Below are 16,307 nucleotides of genomic sequence, written 5' to 3'. Positions count from 1 at the left end.
TGTTAAGTATGTGTTCCCTCGAGTTCTGTAAGCCAATCCAATAAATTAATCAAACCCAAAGAGGGGGTTGTGGGAAACCCTGACAAAGCTGGTTGGTCAGAAGCACACGTAAAATAACCTGGAGCTTGCGATCAGCATCAGAAGTATCCAAAGTGGGGCTCAGTTTTGTGGGACAGAGTGCTCAACCTGCTGATCTAATGCTATCTCCAGGCAGAAGTGAAACAGGAGGACACCCAACTGGTGTCCACTGCAAAAGAGATTACTTGGTATGTGGGGAAATATTCCCACATAACTGGTCACAGAACTATCCTATGTTGACTGTTGTAGTGTGAGAGCAGAGGAAAAACTGTTTTTTTTTTTCAACACAAAAGTCAGTATGGCAATTATATTTAGAAAAATTTATCCAAAGATATACATGGAATGATCACTAGAACAGTTTCTAATAGCAAACACCTGGCAACAAATAAAATGCCCATCAAGAGCATTTGTACCATCTGAATTGATCCAGAGAGGGACTTTTCATATAATGGAATACTATACAGTCACTTAAAAACCAGAAGAATCATTTTCACTAATAAGTAAATCAGGGACATGTGCACATGGTACACGACTGACTGGCTATGCAGAGACGCCTGGAAGAATTCAGAAGAAACATCAATAGTAGCTATTTCTAGAAAGTACCGCTAGGAAGTCTCAGGAAGAATATTTAAAATTTTCATTTATATGCTACCCTTAATTGCTGTACTTCGGATTAAAGACACACACATACACACACACACACACACACACGTATTTCTAGTATAAGAAAAAATAGATTAAAAAAAAAGTGAGGTTTGATTCTCACGTATTATAACACTAGCACCATTTCATTTTAAAGTATCTTCCCCTAAGCCATCTTTCTATGCTCTTGCAGATTCCTATCTGGAATGAATGTTAAACTTTTAAACTCTTTCTCAAAATTATAGCTACACTTGCCCCTTGCAACAATACACTGCGCTCAGCCTTACAACTCCTCTACTGCAGTATTTTTATACTTCTATGAAAGTTCAACTTCCTCTTCAACTTATTTAACTGATCACAAGCAGAACATCCTTCTCGATCATACCACAATGGGTACACAGAGGGTGAACAGCCATTCTAGTTTGTCCAGGACTGTGGGGCGGGGTGGGCGGGGGGTGGAGATTATTGGAACATAGTTTCTTGGACTTTTCTCTGAAACTCCTAGGCAGACAAGGACAGCTGACTACTCTAGGTATACAAGCAATTAAAAGAAACAGAGGGGGGTGACTCTGTAGGAGGGTGGGAGGAATGCAGATATCAGCAACATATGAAAGCAGCCATCTCTTAGGATCCAAAGTGTGAAAACTGGCTTTACAGTGTGAAGATATACTGCTTCCAAATTCTGTGACAAGGCAGGACCTCACTCTGCCATAACAAACGCTTTTTCTATGTTTTCAATGAGTTTTCTATGTCTTCCCCTCCTTAATCTGCCACAATTTAAATTGAGATTTTCAACTAAGTTCATACAGTAGGAAAATTTTGGATGTCAGGACATAAGCCATAAGAGATCTATTGTAAGTGATCAATCATTCATAAACAATATGGTATGAAAGCATTAGGCTCTGACTAAGCACTACTAAATTACCTTTTGCCTAGAACTGCAAACGTTTTCATTATCTACAAGGAACCTATTCCAATTGTGGCAATTAGGTGCCTGAAATCTACTCAGGTAAACAGACTAATGAACAGGCTATTAAGAAAACATAGCAAGAGGGCTGGATTAATTTATCATGTATCACTACAGGACCTTGAACCTTGTCTAACATACAAAGCTCTTTACTTTGGACCTAAATTATCTGGATTTCATTTAAACATGATTTTATTGGGTGTTGTGCTTGGAGAGTGTGCAGTGTCCAAAAGATTTTAAAAATTCAGAAATGGTATTCAGAATGGTATTAGCACCTGAGATTATTTCATAAGTTAGTTCATGGTCTTTCCCTAAGTAGTATCTACATTATGCACTGGAATGGATTTAAACATAATTGTCTCATATCCTAGGACCAGAATATGGGTTGATCAAATTGATCATGATATTTGTGCATTCTTTCTTTAAGTTAACAATTTATTATCAAACGAGATCTCTACTTACCCAGAGAACCTAGAGTATTAGCCCAAAGTGCCCCTTGCCTAGTCACCATATTCAAAATCCTATCAGGGCAGAAAGAGAAAGAATCTGTATTTAGAATCATTATTTCTCTAGTAACCTTTAAAAACAATAATGGCTATTTAACATGTCTAGACCCAGGGCGCAAAGTTTTTTAAATTCTAAAATACATCTTAATATCTCCGATTTCAATAAGGATGGTTTTTACTCTACATAAGTGAAAATTAGGTTAAAACTTTCAAAACTTTAGGCAAAAGTCTTAAGGACTTTTATATAAGTCCTTAATAATAATAATAATAATAATAATAAGGAAAACTCTTATTATTAAATGTATAATATAATGAATACACATTAAATATATATAAGGCTTTGAATGACAGCCTGGAATGTATCTTACAGAGGTTTACAGAAACTAATCCGTGTAAAAAATGCCACTGTTAACTATGGCGAGCTAGCTTCTAAAAGGTTCTTTTTGGGAGGGGAACATATGCTTAGAATGTTAAAGATAATCAAAGTAAAGAATATCAAAGTACAGAATATAAAGTAAAGAATATCGAAGTACAGAATATAAAGTAGAATTAAAGAGAAGGAATCAGCCATCTAACTAGAATACATGGGGAAAGCACCCTGTGTCTGCTCCCAGACTAGAACCAAGCAGCAAAGGTGAATGCTCAGCACACTCTCAAGGAAGCACAGTTCTGCCTTGCACCAGTGCCAGACACCACCAGAACAGTGATGGAGGCAACTGGATGAAGAGAAGACATTCTTCTCCCAGCAGTGTAACACCATCCCAGGAATGGTTCTGTCCAGACAGCTGACTACTGCTGGAAATTATGGAAATACTGTAACAAAGAGTGAAGGAACTCATTCAGTTTAATTATTAAACGACTCAATTAATGTTCTACAGAAACAAAAATTTGTATTGCTTCTAAAAGATTGTTTTAAAAAATCAGTAATGTTTACAAACAGAAGTATATTGTTTCTAATTATGTTACATATTTACTAACGTATTTTAAGTTCAGCCATCATTTTTTCATTTTTAACAAGCATTTTAATAACTTGTTTTAAGAAAGGAAGCAAGTTGTCTTTTCTAGGAGATCTACTTCCAAATTTGTATTTAATATGATATTGGGGTTTTTGTCTCAAAATAAGGTGGGAGAGGAGAGGGAGATGGGATAGAACTGGCCATGGTTGATGGTTGTTGAGGATGGGTTATGGTTCATGTGTTCACTATGCTATGTATTTTGTCTACTTTTATATATTCAAAATTCCCCATAATACAAAAACTTAAAAATATTATTGAAGCGAGGGACAAGTAATAAAAATATTGAAGGATCTAGGCTGGTAAAGCATGGACAGAGATCCACACAGTAACAGGAATATAAAAAACTTAACAGAGCTAGGCGCAGTGGCTCATGTCTGTAATCCCAGCAGTTTGGAAGGCTGAGGCAAGAGGATCACCTGAGCTCAGGAGTTTGAGAACAGCCTGAGCAATACAGTGAGACCCCGTCTCTACAAAAAATTAAAAAATTAACTGGGCATGGTGGCTTGTGCCTGTAGTCCCAGCTACTCGGGAGGCTGAGGTGGGAGGATCACTTGAGCCCAGGAGGTCAAGGCTACAGTGAGCTGTGATGGCACCATTGCACTCCACCTCGGGCAACACAGCAAGGCCCTGTCTCTCAAAAAACCCCACAATTTAACAGGCCTTCCAGTTTCCCATGGTCTAATTCTAGCACATCTGGTGCCATCTGCTGGGTGAACAATATGAAAGGAAGATAGGAGTTTAAAGTGTCCTAAAACAGAACAGTAGCCATCGAAGAATACATACTCATGATTCCACTTACATGAAGCATAAAAATGGGCAAAACTAAACATATTGTTTAAGGAATATCAAGAGGGACTGGCCATGTTTACTTCTTAAGTTGGGTGAAAACATACTTTCCGATCCTTTTAACTGTACTTTCCCTTCTCTGTAACTTCAAGTTCTAACAGAAAACTGTGTCTTATCCTTTTGGAATTAACTCTAATTCTAAAAATTTTATTTAAAATGTATCTGGCTCATCATTTCGGAAACAAAGTCAAGACAGTAAGAAGTTCAAGTTAAATGATGGCAGCTTGAGCCATCACTCTCATGAGCTGCTTATTCTTCATTACCATTTCCTATGGATCTGCATGCCCCCAAACAATCCAAAATTCCCATTAGCAACTCAACAATTTGAAAAGCAAGTCACATAGGGTTGGAGAATGTAACAGGTGCAGCTGAGAAGTCAGGCTGGCATAGCACTAGCTGACTGAGGGACACTGATTTAAAAAATCACTCCTTTTTAAAAGCTTAGAGTCAGTAATCTGATTCCTTAGTTGCTTTTATTTTGATTAAGATTAAAAAACAAAGACAAAAAAGCACATAACTATGCTAACCATCTGTAATCTCAAGGTTGTACTCATCAAACCAATACAACAGAGCTTAATATTCAAGTATCACTACATCAGATGGTTACAAGAGACTTACTGTACATTTCCTGGTTTGGATGAGGCCATGTTCTGGGTTTCCTTCAATCCTAGCTGAAGACCATTCATTGCCCCAAACGCAGCCCCTGGTAAATCATAAAAATTCACCCAGATAAGACAGCTTTATATTAAAAAAACAAACTCAAAACTGCATAACTACACTTCTGATTCTTTTTCGTTTTTATTTAATAGAAAAAGACAAATGTAAATATTAAAAAAAAAAACCCTGAAACCAACATTCTGATTGCTTTTGATTTTACACACCCTCAACTACTTGAACTGAGCACTCTTGAGAAAAAAGTATGTAACACTCACCTGTCATGCAACATCCTCCAATCGTAAAGAAGGCCAGCTCAAATCTGCCCCAGGTTTTATTAGCTCCGATAGGTAAAATAAACTCATCTGTATCCTAAAAGGATAATAATGAAAACCAAGCTGAGTGTCCCTCAAGACACGAATCTTGTTAAGTTGCCTTTTTAACATTTCAAGTAGTTTTCCACAGAAAATAAACCTTAAATTAACTCAAACCTATACTTAAACAAAAATAAAACTTTCTGCAGCAGTAACACCTAAATCAAAGTGAAATGAAATACGAAACACAGTTCTTAGAAGGGAGTCTCATTAAAGACTTTGTTTCCTTCAAAACGTAAATCTGATAGATTTGTGCAAAAGTGTTTAGAAAGGACAGCTCTAGAGAAAGGAACACTGAAAGCTATGAGAAGAACAGAACAGACAACCAGTCTGGAAGAAACAAATAACTTTCATTCTGTAGCAGCTATTTATTGTGCATTTTTCTATGTATAAAGCCAAATGTTCACAAACATGAGCAAAAACTAATAAAGTACAACAGTTTGGATCAATTATGCAAGGGCAAATGACCCCCTTTAATAATTCTTATCTGTTTAAGGAGTATATATTCCTTTGATACTCTCAGAAAGCTATAGACCCTATTTCTAGTAATTGCATACACAAAATGTGGCATGAACCCCGGGAAGGTCATCCAAAATACTAAGATTGAGAAATGACACTCTTAAGGGCAAAATATGGTTACCAATTTTGAAGAGTCAATGCACCTTTATGAAAAACACACTCAAAAAAACACAAAATTTTATCACCATGTTGGATTAAAAAAAAAAATCACACTCATTTTTGGCAAGCTTTCCATCCAAAGATGGTTAAAATAAGCCTCTAATGGCTAGGTCACACCCTTGGCAAAAAGACACATAGTGTGTTACATTTAACATAGTAAAGACCACTGACAATTAACATTCTCCTACATCCTTGTGGCAAATACTGAACGTTGATTCAGAAAACTGTATTCCTAATCAGAAAACTGTGGTTCTGCCTTGGTTTTTTCTTTCTGGCATGTGCACACATCCTCACCAAAAATTGCAAAAGTAAACAAACACATCTACTCTCATCACATAAGAATGGTCTGTTGGGCAATAATAAAATCTGAATAGATCCCATGTCATAATATAATTGTATAGAGTTTTATAAATTTTGGGTACTTCAACTTTTAAATAATGACTTAGTATTAAACTGCTTTTTGTTTGAGTTTTTAGAAATGCTAGATTCAATGTGGTAAGGTAAATAATTATTCTTCAGTCTCAGGCCATGGTTGCTGAGAAGAAAAAAAAAATTATCCTTCAATACAGAAACAGATCACTAATTAAGAATAGAAAACTTGGCCAGGCACGGTGCCTCCCGCCTGTAATCTCAGCGCTTTGGGAAGCCGAGTCGGGCGGACTGCCAGAGCTCAGGAGTTCGAGGCCACCCTGGGCAACATGGTGAAACCCCGTCTCTACTAAAATACAAAAAATTAGCTGGGCGTGGCAGTGTGCGCCTGTAGTCCCAGCTACTTGGAGGGCTGAGGCAGGAGAATTGCTTGAACCCGGGGGTGGAGGTTGCAGTGAGCTGAGATCACGCCACTGCACTCCAGCCTGGGTGACAGAGTGAGACTCCATCTCCGAAAAAAAAAAAAGAAAAGAAAACTTAAAAAAAAAAAAAAAGGCTGTGATGAACATTATCAAGCAAGCAAAAGTGCACGTTAGCACCAACTCATTCTCCTGCTAGTATCAACTGAAAAATATAACAAGGGTTGCAAGCAAACGTCCATCAATTCACACACAAACAAGGCTGTTATCAAAGTATGTTAATATATTGAATGTATAGAAGATTTACTAAAAAGCTCTTGTTAAACCTGTCCTGTTGACACTCCAGGACACTAGTATTACTAAAATCCCAAGTACCAGAGTTTGCTGACATGGAAGATAAATCCAAGAATGGGTATCAATGTACTTGCTGGGGGGGGAAAAAAAAAAAAAAGAAAAAACTTTTTTAATTTATAATTTTGTGTGTTTAACACTATGGATGTTAAAAATATTTAAATTTTCCTTATTTTTGTACCAGATGTTTACCTGGGCTAACAAAAAAATTTATTACTTGACACAATTTAAAAAAAAATTTCAATGAGGATATAAGAGTAGTGACAATACAAAAGCATTAGTGAGAGAAACTACAATACTGTATCAGATAAAAGTTGGCTAGGCACAGTAGCTCATGCTTGTAATCCCAGCACTTTGGGAGGCCAAGGTGGGAGGACTGCTTGAACCCAGGAGTTCCAGACCAGCCTGGACAACACAGTGAGACCCTGTGTCTTCTATTAAACAAGAAAAAAAAAAAGTTGTTGCCAAAGTCACGACATGGTGAGTTGACAGGTACTATTTTATTTAAGATGTCTCTAACCTTCAAAAGTATAAATAAAAGTTTTACAAAATGTAATTTCTATTATCTTTAAATTTAAGGTCTCCAGAATTATTTCCAATAACAGATGAGGTTTATAAAACACTTTTTAAAGTCTGAAGTCCCTCTAGAATTCCAATGGAAGATTAAATGTTCATGATGAAGAATGAATTCACAAGTTTTTGGGGGGATATGAAATATTTTATGTCTAACCTTAATTAGCCCCACCTAGCAATGCAGGGCCACAATGATATTGAATTTTAACTAGATCTAGAGTACAACCTCTAAGTGTAGATTCAACATTAAAGCAAAATACATGCAACTAGTTTTGAAACTTTGAGTAAACTGACAAAGGAGTACTTTTAAAGTAAAAAAATCAATGAACACCCAATGTTAAAATATAACATTTGAAAAACATTTCAAAAATAATGAAGCTTTAAATTGGCAAGGTCCGAACCATCAACTTGCTTCAATTTGAACACTTAACGCAAACAAGAAATGCAGCAGCTGTCAGATGCCGTTAGTGATTCAACTCTGAAATAAAAGGTTCCAACCATAACTCTTAAAAAAAAAAAAAAAAAAAAAAAAAGGCCAGGCATGGTGGCTCATGCCTGTAATTCCAGCACTTCGGGAGGCCAAGGCAGAAGGACCACTTGAGGCCAGGAGTTAAGAGACCAGCCTGGGCAACCAAGTCAGATCACATCTCTACAAAGAATGTAAAAAAAAAAGAATTAGCCAGGCATGGTGGTGTTCATCTGCAGCCCCAGCTGTCTAGGAGGATGAGGCAGAAGGACCGCTTGAGCCTAGGAGTTTGAGGTTACAGTGAGCTATGATGCTGCTACTGCAACTCGAGTCTGGGAGACAGAGTGAGACTTTGTCTCTTAGAAAAAAAAGAGAGAGAGAAAATGGAGTTACTGATATGTATCTCATGTACCATACAATTTACTTACTTAGAGTGTACAATTCAGTGGTTTTTAGTATATTCGGAGTTGTGCAACCAAGACTACAATAAATTTTAAAGCATCTTCATCACCCCCCAAAAAAATCACATACCCATTAGCAGTCACTGCCCATTTACTCCCAACCCTTGGCAGCTACTAATCTACTTTCTTGTCCATATATTTGCCTATTCTGGACATTCCATATAAATGGAACCACACAATATGTGGTCTCTTGTGACTGGTTTCTTTCATTTAGGAAGTTTTAAAGGTTCATTTATATTGTAGCATAATTTAATAGTTCTTTTTTTATTACCAAATAATATTCCATTTGTATGGATATGCCACACTTTTTTATCCATTCATCAGTGGATAAACATTTGGTTTCCATTTTTTGGTTATTATGAATAATGCTACTAGCAACATTCATTTACAACTTATGTGCACAGAGGTTTTCAATTCTCTTGAGTATGGAGTATACGCAAGTGAAATTGCCAGTCATAAGGTAACTCTATTTTTAACACTTTGAGAAACTGCCAGACTGTTTCTAAAAGCAGCTGTATCATTTTACATTCCCACCAGCAATGTACAGAGGTCCAATTTCTCTACATCCTCAACAATACTTGTTATTTTCTTTTTGATTATAGTGATCCCCGTGGGTGTAAAGAGGCATCTCATTGTGGTTTTATTTCTCTAATTAATGTTACTGACCAGCTTTCATGTCATTATTAGACATCTGTATATCTTCATAGAGAAATGTCTACTCAAATCCTTTGCCCATTTTGTAATTATTTTTTATTAATGTTTCAAGAGTTAAAAAATTAAATATTCTAGATATAAATTCCTTATCAGATACATAATATGCAAATATTTTCTCTCAGTCTGTGGATTGTCTTTTCCCTATTTTTTTCCTTTTGAGACAAAGTCTCTCTCTGTCACCCAGGCTGGAGTTAAGTGGTTTGATTATGCTTACTGAGACTTGACCTGCTGGACTCAAGTGATCCTCCCACCTCAGCCTCCCTAGTAGCTGGGACTACAGGTGCATACCACCACACCCCACTAATTTTTGTATTTTTTTGCAGAGATGGGATCTTCTTATGTTGGCCAGGCAGGTCTCAAACTCCTGGGCTCAAGTGATCTTCCCGCCTCAGCCTCTTAAAAGTGTTGGGATTATAGGCACGAGCCACTGCGCCAGGACTTTTTCCATTCTTTATTTATTTTTTTATTTTTTTTTGAGACCGAGTCTTACTCTGTTGCCCAGGCTGAAGTGCGGGTGGTGCGATCTCGGCTCACCACAACCTCTGCCTCCCAGGTTCAAGTGATTCTCCTGCCTCAGCCTCCCAAGTAGCTGGGATTACAGGCGCCCAGCACCACGCCTGGCTAATTTTTGTATTTTTTAGTAGAGATGGGGTTTCACCATGTTGGCCAGGCTGGTCTCGAACTCCTGACCTCAGGTGATCCACCCGCCTCAGCCTCCCAAAGTGCTGGGATTACAGGTGTGAGCCACTGCACCTGGCCTCCATTCTTGTTGGTATTGTCTAAACCACAAAATTTTAAAATTCTGATTAAATACAATTTATCAACTTTCTTTTTACCACTTGTGCTTTTGGTGTCACATCCAAGAAATCACTGTCTAATCCAAAGTCACAACTACTTGTGCCCATGATTTCTTCTAAGAGTTTGACTGCTTCAGTTTACATTTAAGTCTTTAATCCATTTGGTGGTAACATTTTGCATATGGTGCAGGGTTAGGGTTCAACTTCATTCTTATGCATATGGATTCCAGTTGTCCTAACGTCTCCCCTGACTTAACTATTTTGGCATCCTTGTTGAAAAGCAAGTGACTGCGTATATTATATAAGGTCTTTCTTCTGGACTCTGTATTTCATTAACTATGGATTTATTCTTATGTTACTATCATGATGTGGCTCTGTAGAAAGTTTTGAAATTGGCAAGTTCAAGTCCTCCAATCTATTTTCTCAAGGTCATTGGCCATTCTATGTCCCCTGAATTTCCATATGAATTTTAGGATAAAAGCTTGTCAATTTCTGCAAAAAAGCCAGCTGGGATTTTGACAGGCACTGCACTAAATCTGTTGGTTAATTTGGTGAGCACTGCCATTTTAATATTAAAATTTTCAGGATCATAGCATGTGTCTTTCCACTTAATTTCAATAATGTTTTATAGTTTTCAGAATATGTTTTGCACCTGGTCCATTTATTTCTAAGTATTTGCTTTTTGATGTTATTGGTAATGAACTGTTTTTTGTAATTTCATTTTTGTAGTGTTCATTGCAACTGTCTAGAAATATATTTGATTTATGTATATTGAACTTGTATTCTGCAACTTGCTGAACTCGATCATTAGTTTTAACAGATTTTTGTGATTTCCCTTGTGATTTTCTATAGATAAGATCATGTCATTTGTAAACAGATAGTTTAACTTCTTTTTCAACTTGAATGCCATTTAATGTACTTCACTAATTGCCCTGGCCAGACAATGCTGAATATAAATGAGAGTAAATATACTTATTTTGTTCCTGATCTTAGGGAGAAGGCATTCAGTCTTTCACCATTAAATTATGTTAGCTTTGGATATTCTGTAGATGGCATTTAACAGGCTGAAGTCCCTTTTATGTCTAGTTTTATTTATTTAGAGATAGGGTCTTACTCTGTTGCCCAGGCTGGAGTGTAGTGGGGTGTTCTCAGCTCACTGCAACCTTTGTCTCCAGGGTTCAAGCGATTCTCGTGCCTCAGCCTCTCAAGCAGCCGGGATTACAGGTAGGCACCACCACGCCTGGCTAATTTTTGTATTTTTAGTAGAAACAGCGTTTCGCTATGTTGGCCAGGCTGGTCTCAAACTCCTGGCCTCAAACTCCTGGCCTCAAGTGATCTGCCCACCTCAGCTTCCCAGAGTGCTGGGATTACAGGTGTGAATCACTGCGCCCAGCCTAGTTTGTTTTTATAATCCTTAAAGGGGGTGTTGGATGTTGTCAAATGATTTTTGTGAATCTATTGAGATAAGCATGTGGTCTTTGTACTATATTCTTTCCTTGATTGCTTTATTATAAATTGATATGGCACAATACATTAATTTTCAGATGTTAAATCAACCTTGCTTTTCTAATATACCCAAGATATATTTGCTAATATATCTTGGATTCAAAAAGATACTCTTTGAAACTTTTGATGCTTAGTCAAAAAAACCCTGATATTGTAAACTGAGCTTTAAAACACACTTTGCCTGTAATCCCAGCACTTTGGGAGCCTGGCCAACATGGTGAAACCCGGTCTCTATTGAGAACACAAAAATTAGCCAGGCGTGGTGGTGGGCGCCTGTAGTCCCAGCTACTCAGGAGGCTGAGGCAGGACGATGGCCTGAATTTGGGAGGCTGAGGTTGCAGTGAGCAGAGATCGCGCTACTGCACTCCAGCCTGGAGGACAAAAGCAAAACTCTGGCTCAAAAACAAACAAACAAACAACAAAAAAAAACCACACACTTTGTAACTAGGCATCCCAATACTTTTATTGGGGTGCTTTCAAAAATTAATTCTGCTCTGGTTTTAAAAAATAAGCTTTTGAAGGGAGTTAACTGGTTTGAGAGAGATGCAGGCCAAGCTCCTGGTGTTTGTGAGGAAAAAAGGGTGAATGGAGACCAGAGACTTACTGCCTCCAGAAGTGTATGTCATAGTTCAAGTCAGCATAGCACTTGGCGTTTTTTTAAAAATGGTAAAATAATGCACCAAACTAGTAAAATCTTAATCTTACCTGCACGAGGTATCGTGGATCCACATTTAAATAAAGAGACAGAGGGTTCATACCAGTTACTAGAGAGAAAACAAAATGTCACATTGCAACAAAATTCTTTAAGTTAATTCAGTTAGAGTTAATCCAGTTCCTGACTGTTACATGTGTTTGCAATTTTTATAGGCTCACTGAAGGCGGGAAATTTTTTCCCATTTTATCCTCCCTATCTGTCAGTTTGGGGGCTGACTCATCCTGAGACCCTCAATCCCAAACCAGGTCTTCCACTGGTGGCTCAGGCTTTTATACCAATAAGATAATCGCAGTGTCATAGATCTGATTTTTGAACTTACAGGAAGTGTAGTCCAGGCCATTTACAAAGCTAATTTCTTTCACTTTACTACAAGAATGCTTGGTGACTATATAAATTACAAAATAAGACTGAGAAAAGACTAATCAATTCCATGGGAAAAACAGTGGTTGGGTTGGGTTTTCTGACTGTGTACATGTTGTATCTAACTATTTCAAGGCAGTTCCTTCACATATTACTATTAACGATTGATTTACTGTGGCAAGGTTGAGAATCCTTGGGTCATTACCACAGGTATGTGGGTCTGTGCAAAAGAAAACACAAACTTTGAGAGGGCCAGACCTGAATTCACTAACATTGAAAACAGTAAAACCTATCATCTTTGGATCCTTCTGTATCTCAGCAGTTATTTACAAACCTATGCATCACCCATGCCTCTATCTTTTCGTCAATTACGAGTCCCTTGTTCTATTTTTAATACCTATTTTGAATTGTGTTACTTCTCTTCTCTATTGCTACCATCCTAGTCCAACCATCATACCTCACAGCAACAATTTCCTAACTCCTTGCTTTCTCTTACCCCTTCAATTCACTGTCTATATAGCAACTACAGTGATTTTTCTTAAGAAAATCGAAACTCCTTACCATAACTTACAAAATCCTACATTAGCTGTCATTCCCTACCTCTCTGATTTCACAAGCTTCAATTGATCCAACTCCCTTGTAACTACGAAGACAGACTGGCCTAAGAGCTGTTCCTTAAACATGCCAAATTTGTTTTGTTTCAGGACATTTGCACTAGCTATTTTCCTGGATACTTGCCTCCCAAGCATTTGTACTGTATTTGGGTCACAGCTCAAATGTCAACTCCCTTGAGATGTTTTCCCTAACCCGCTCTAAAATGGCATCCTGCTTCCATCACAATCTCATGACTCTGCTTTATTCCCTTTACAGCACTTATCACTAAAGGCAATGTTTTAATTTATGTTTGTTGGTTTACCTCAGTATTATGTAAGCTCTGTGAGCGCAAGAGTCCTCTTTTCAAAAAAAAAAAAAAAAAAAAAACCCACAAAAACCACTATAGTCCTGCCCCCAGAAAAGTAGCTAGCACACTGTAAAAGCTCAGTAAATGGTGTTCATTCCCTGGTCCCCCAATTTACCTTCAAATCTTAATCAAATTAATTTAACAATATTGTCACATTAAGGAAGTGTATATGCCCTTTGTGCTCTGAAACTCAGAGATACTAAGATTAATATGAAACTGTGTTCTAAACAGGTAAAGTAGTAGCTCAGGCCTAGGAATCCCAGCATTTTGGGAGGCCGAGACAGGAGGATGGCCTGAGTTCGAGAGTTTGAGACCAGCTTGGACAACACAGGGAGACCCCATCTCCACAATAAGTCAAAAAAAAAATTTTTTTTAATTAGCCAGGTGTGGTGGTACGTACCTAGAGTCCCAGCTACTTAGGAGGCTTAGAGGGGAGGATTGTTTGAGCTCAGGAGTGCCAGGCTTCAGTGAACTATAATCATGCCACCGCACCCCAACATGGGTGACAGAACGAGGTCCTGACTCTAAAAACAAACAAACAAAAAACGAAACAAAACACCATGTGTTGTAGATTCAGTTTTTTGACAAAGGTGACACCAGGGAAATGAAAGGTCTTTTATATTTTTTTGCACTAGAGTCAGTCTGAACATATTTCGTTGTTGTTGTTCCTTAGTATAAAATACCTAGAGAAATATTACAAGGATTCTCTAAAAAGAAAGTACTTTCGTAAAGGCTTTATCCACGACCAACTGCCTATCTTTAGGTCCAAGTTCTATTTATCTAGTTGAACAACCACAGTTACAAAGTACCAAAGTTCTGGAAAACATATTCACAAGACCGAAGAGAGGCAAAGGCAAGATATTTATGCCTCTGTATACCTTGATGTTGCCTATTTCCTTTCCTATAATTCTTACCTGGCTTCTTTCTTCATGTCTATATATCACCTTTAAAGTTCAGCTTACTTCCTAGCTCCTAAAGATGGTTTCCTAGCCTGTCCCAAGTCATATTTATTTCTCACTTACATGCAATATTACTGAATATTCTGCCCTGACGGCTACTTGGAGGCTCAGAATATGTCGCTGTGTACTAAAAAGTTAACTACGGGCTTGCTATTTGGAATACATTTACTCCCAAAGCTGGGCTCTACTCTTAAGGGTCAATCACACGGCCCACCACACACAAAACGTACGAGGCTTGGATATAAACCTAAGAAAACATGCATCATCTCGCGAGTCCAGGTCAATCACGGACAGCTTCCCCAGGAGATCCGTGGCCCTTTTTTAGGCCTTTCTATCTTGAAAGAGCAGCCATGCAGATACACTAACCCCACCACTGGTACTTAAGCTTGTAAACGCCAGCAAGGAAAAAAAAAAACAACAACATAAAACATGGGACGCGCAACTTTAGTGTAAACGCAAGAACCAGTCAGAAATAATCGCAAGCTAGGCCCCATACTTACGCGGGACGCCAGCCAAATCCGCGTGCGAGTAACCTGCTCCGCCGGCTCCGAAAAAACCGGCCAATACCCCTGTGGTTTTGTCGCCGCTTCCCCCGCCTCCTTCCATGGTATCGCAGCAAACCGAGTGGTTCCCGCCGCTGCCTCAAGCCTGGGTGGTCCGCTGGGCCGTTACTTCTCAATAACAGCGGGTAACCCCGCGTTGCCAGCGCCTACTTCACACGCTGACATTCCGGGCGCCGGTTCCCGTTAAGCGCCACACTTCCGCTTTGCGGCAGTGTGCGCCCCGGTAGCCGGAAGCGCCTGACGGCAGCTTTCCGGTGGTGGGAAAGTGAACGAATCCCGAATCAAAGCGGCGCATTGAGGCAGGTGGGGTGCCAGTGGAAGAGGGAAGGCAGGCGAGTGTTTACGGCCTGACTTGGGAGGCCGGCGGATCAGCAATTGCAGAAGCAGGCAGCGGCAGAGAGGGAATGGTGCAGGCAGGCGCTGAGAAGGAGGCGCAGTCCATCTCTCTCAGGGTTAGTGAATGAGGCTCTCCGCCCGGGCCGGCCCGGGGACAGTGCGCTGCTGGTCCCAGCATGAATGCGGGCCCCGGCTGTGAACCCTGCACCAAGCGACCCCGCTGGGGCGCCGCTACAACTTCGCCGGCTGCTTCGGACGCCCGGAGCTTTCCCAGCAGGCAGAGGCGCGTCCTCGACCCCAAGGACGCTCACGTGCAGTTCAGGGTCCCACCGTCCTCGCCAGCCTGCGTCCCAGGGCGGGCGGGACAGCACAGAGGCAGCGCCACCTCGCTTGGTACGTGGGAAAATAAAAATCTTTGTCCTTCGCCTCGGCCCGAACCTTCTGGTCTCAGTCTGAGGACCCAGGGGCTCCAGTCACTCCTTTCTGGTCTTGTGTGCATCGTCACTCTGAGGTCCACTTGCTGAGCTACCAAAGCCACTAGTGGGTGAATGGGGCCGCATTTTTCCCAATGCGATTGATGTGAGAAACTCTGATGAGCAGTCACTCACAGGGCGGAAAATGGCAGGAGACTCCACCACCTGTTTGCTTCTTCAGGTTTGATTGAGAAATTGCCTTAGTCGTCAAGGAGATCTAATTGTGTATGTAAAACAGTAGGGCGCTCCAGCCTCTAGATAGGAAGAAAACAACTTCACTTGTTCAGATTCTGGGTCCCAGGATGCAGAGCTATTAGTCTAAGCTGGCATTGTACCCGTCCCTGGTATACAGTGTTGAACGAGAGAAACTTGGCCTCTGCCTTCATACCTTAAAATCTATCTGGAGAGATAGACGATAGCAAAAGTTAATATAATAAAAGGTAACGGATGTTCTGATAAATGAAGGACAGATTGTTTTACCTAACTGAATTTATGGAATCGAAAATAGTCCTCCAGAAGATGA

At 39.4% G+C, this 16,307-nt stretch overlaps 2 protein-coding genes and 1 non-coding gene across 25 annotated transcripts in view; 1 reads left to right on the top strand and 2 right to left on the bottom strand.

The window, feature by feature from the left end:
• The window catches only part of TIMM23B (translocase of inner mitochondrial membrane 23 homolog B), a 45,137-nt gene extending 29,955 nt beyond the window's left edge, over window positions 1-15,182 (bottom strand). For 8 of the 9 annotated variants that reach the window (XR_010146882.1, XR_010146883.1, XR_010146884.1 and 5 more), the window contains exons 1-5: window positions 14,913-15,182; window positions 12,123-12,181; window positions 4,988-5,081; window positions 4,674-4,758; window positions 2,150-2,208 (exon numbers count right to left, since the gene is read on the bottom strand). Coding sequence is in view for 4 of the 9 variants with exons in the window: in XM_024353542.3 (XP_024209310.1) it covers window positions 2,150-2,208; window positions 4,674-4,758; window positions 4,988-5,081; window positions 12,123-12,181; window positions 14,913-15,018 (403 nt within the window). In the remaining 5 variants the exon portion in view is untranslated. The remainder of the gene's footprint in view (window positions 1-2,149; window positions 2,209-4,673; window positions 4,759-4,987; window positions 5,082-12,122; window positions 12,182-14,912) is intronic. The other variant, XM_063781777.1, reaches the window with a different exon arrangement.
• On the bottom strand, window positions 2,793-2,993 carry LOC112207532 (small nucleolar RNA SNORA74). Its single transcript, XR_002941974.1, has one exon. It is a non-coding gene; the product is annotated as a small nucleolar RNA SNORA74 (small nucleolar RNA).
• The window catches only part of PARG (poly(ADP-ribose) glycohydrolase), a 129,717-nt gene continuing 128,538 nt past the window's right edge, over window positions 15,129-16,307 (top strand). For 7 of the 15 annotated variants that reach the window (XR_010159733.1, XR_010159730.1, XR_008537386.2 and 4 more), the window contains exon 1: window positions 15,186-15,704. Coding sequence is in view for 3 of the 15 variants with exons in the window: in XM_063817536.1 (XP_063673606.1) it covers window positions 15,488-15,704 (217 nt within the window). In the remaining 12 variants the exon portion in view is untranslated. 15 annotated transcript variants of the gene reach the window in all.

The sequence above is a fragment of the Pan troglodytes genome, chromosome 8 (assembly GCF_028858775.2).
Source record: "Pan troglodytes isolate AG18354 chromosome 8, NHGRI_mPanTro3-v2.0_pri, whole genome shotgun sequence".
Lineage (NCBI taxonomy): Eukaryota > Metazoa > Chordata > Mammalia > Primates > Hominidae > Pan > Pan troglodytes.
Note: the sequence above shows the minus strand (reverse complement) of the source record. Positions and strands in the feature narration are given on the sequence as shown.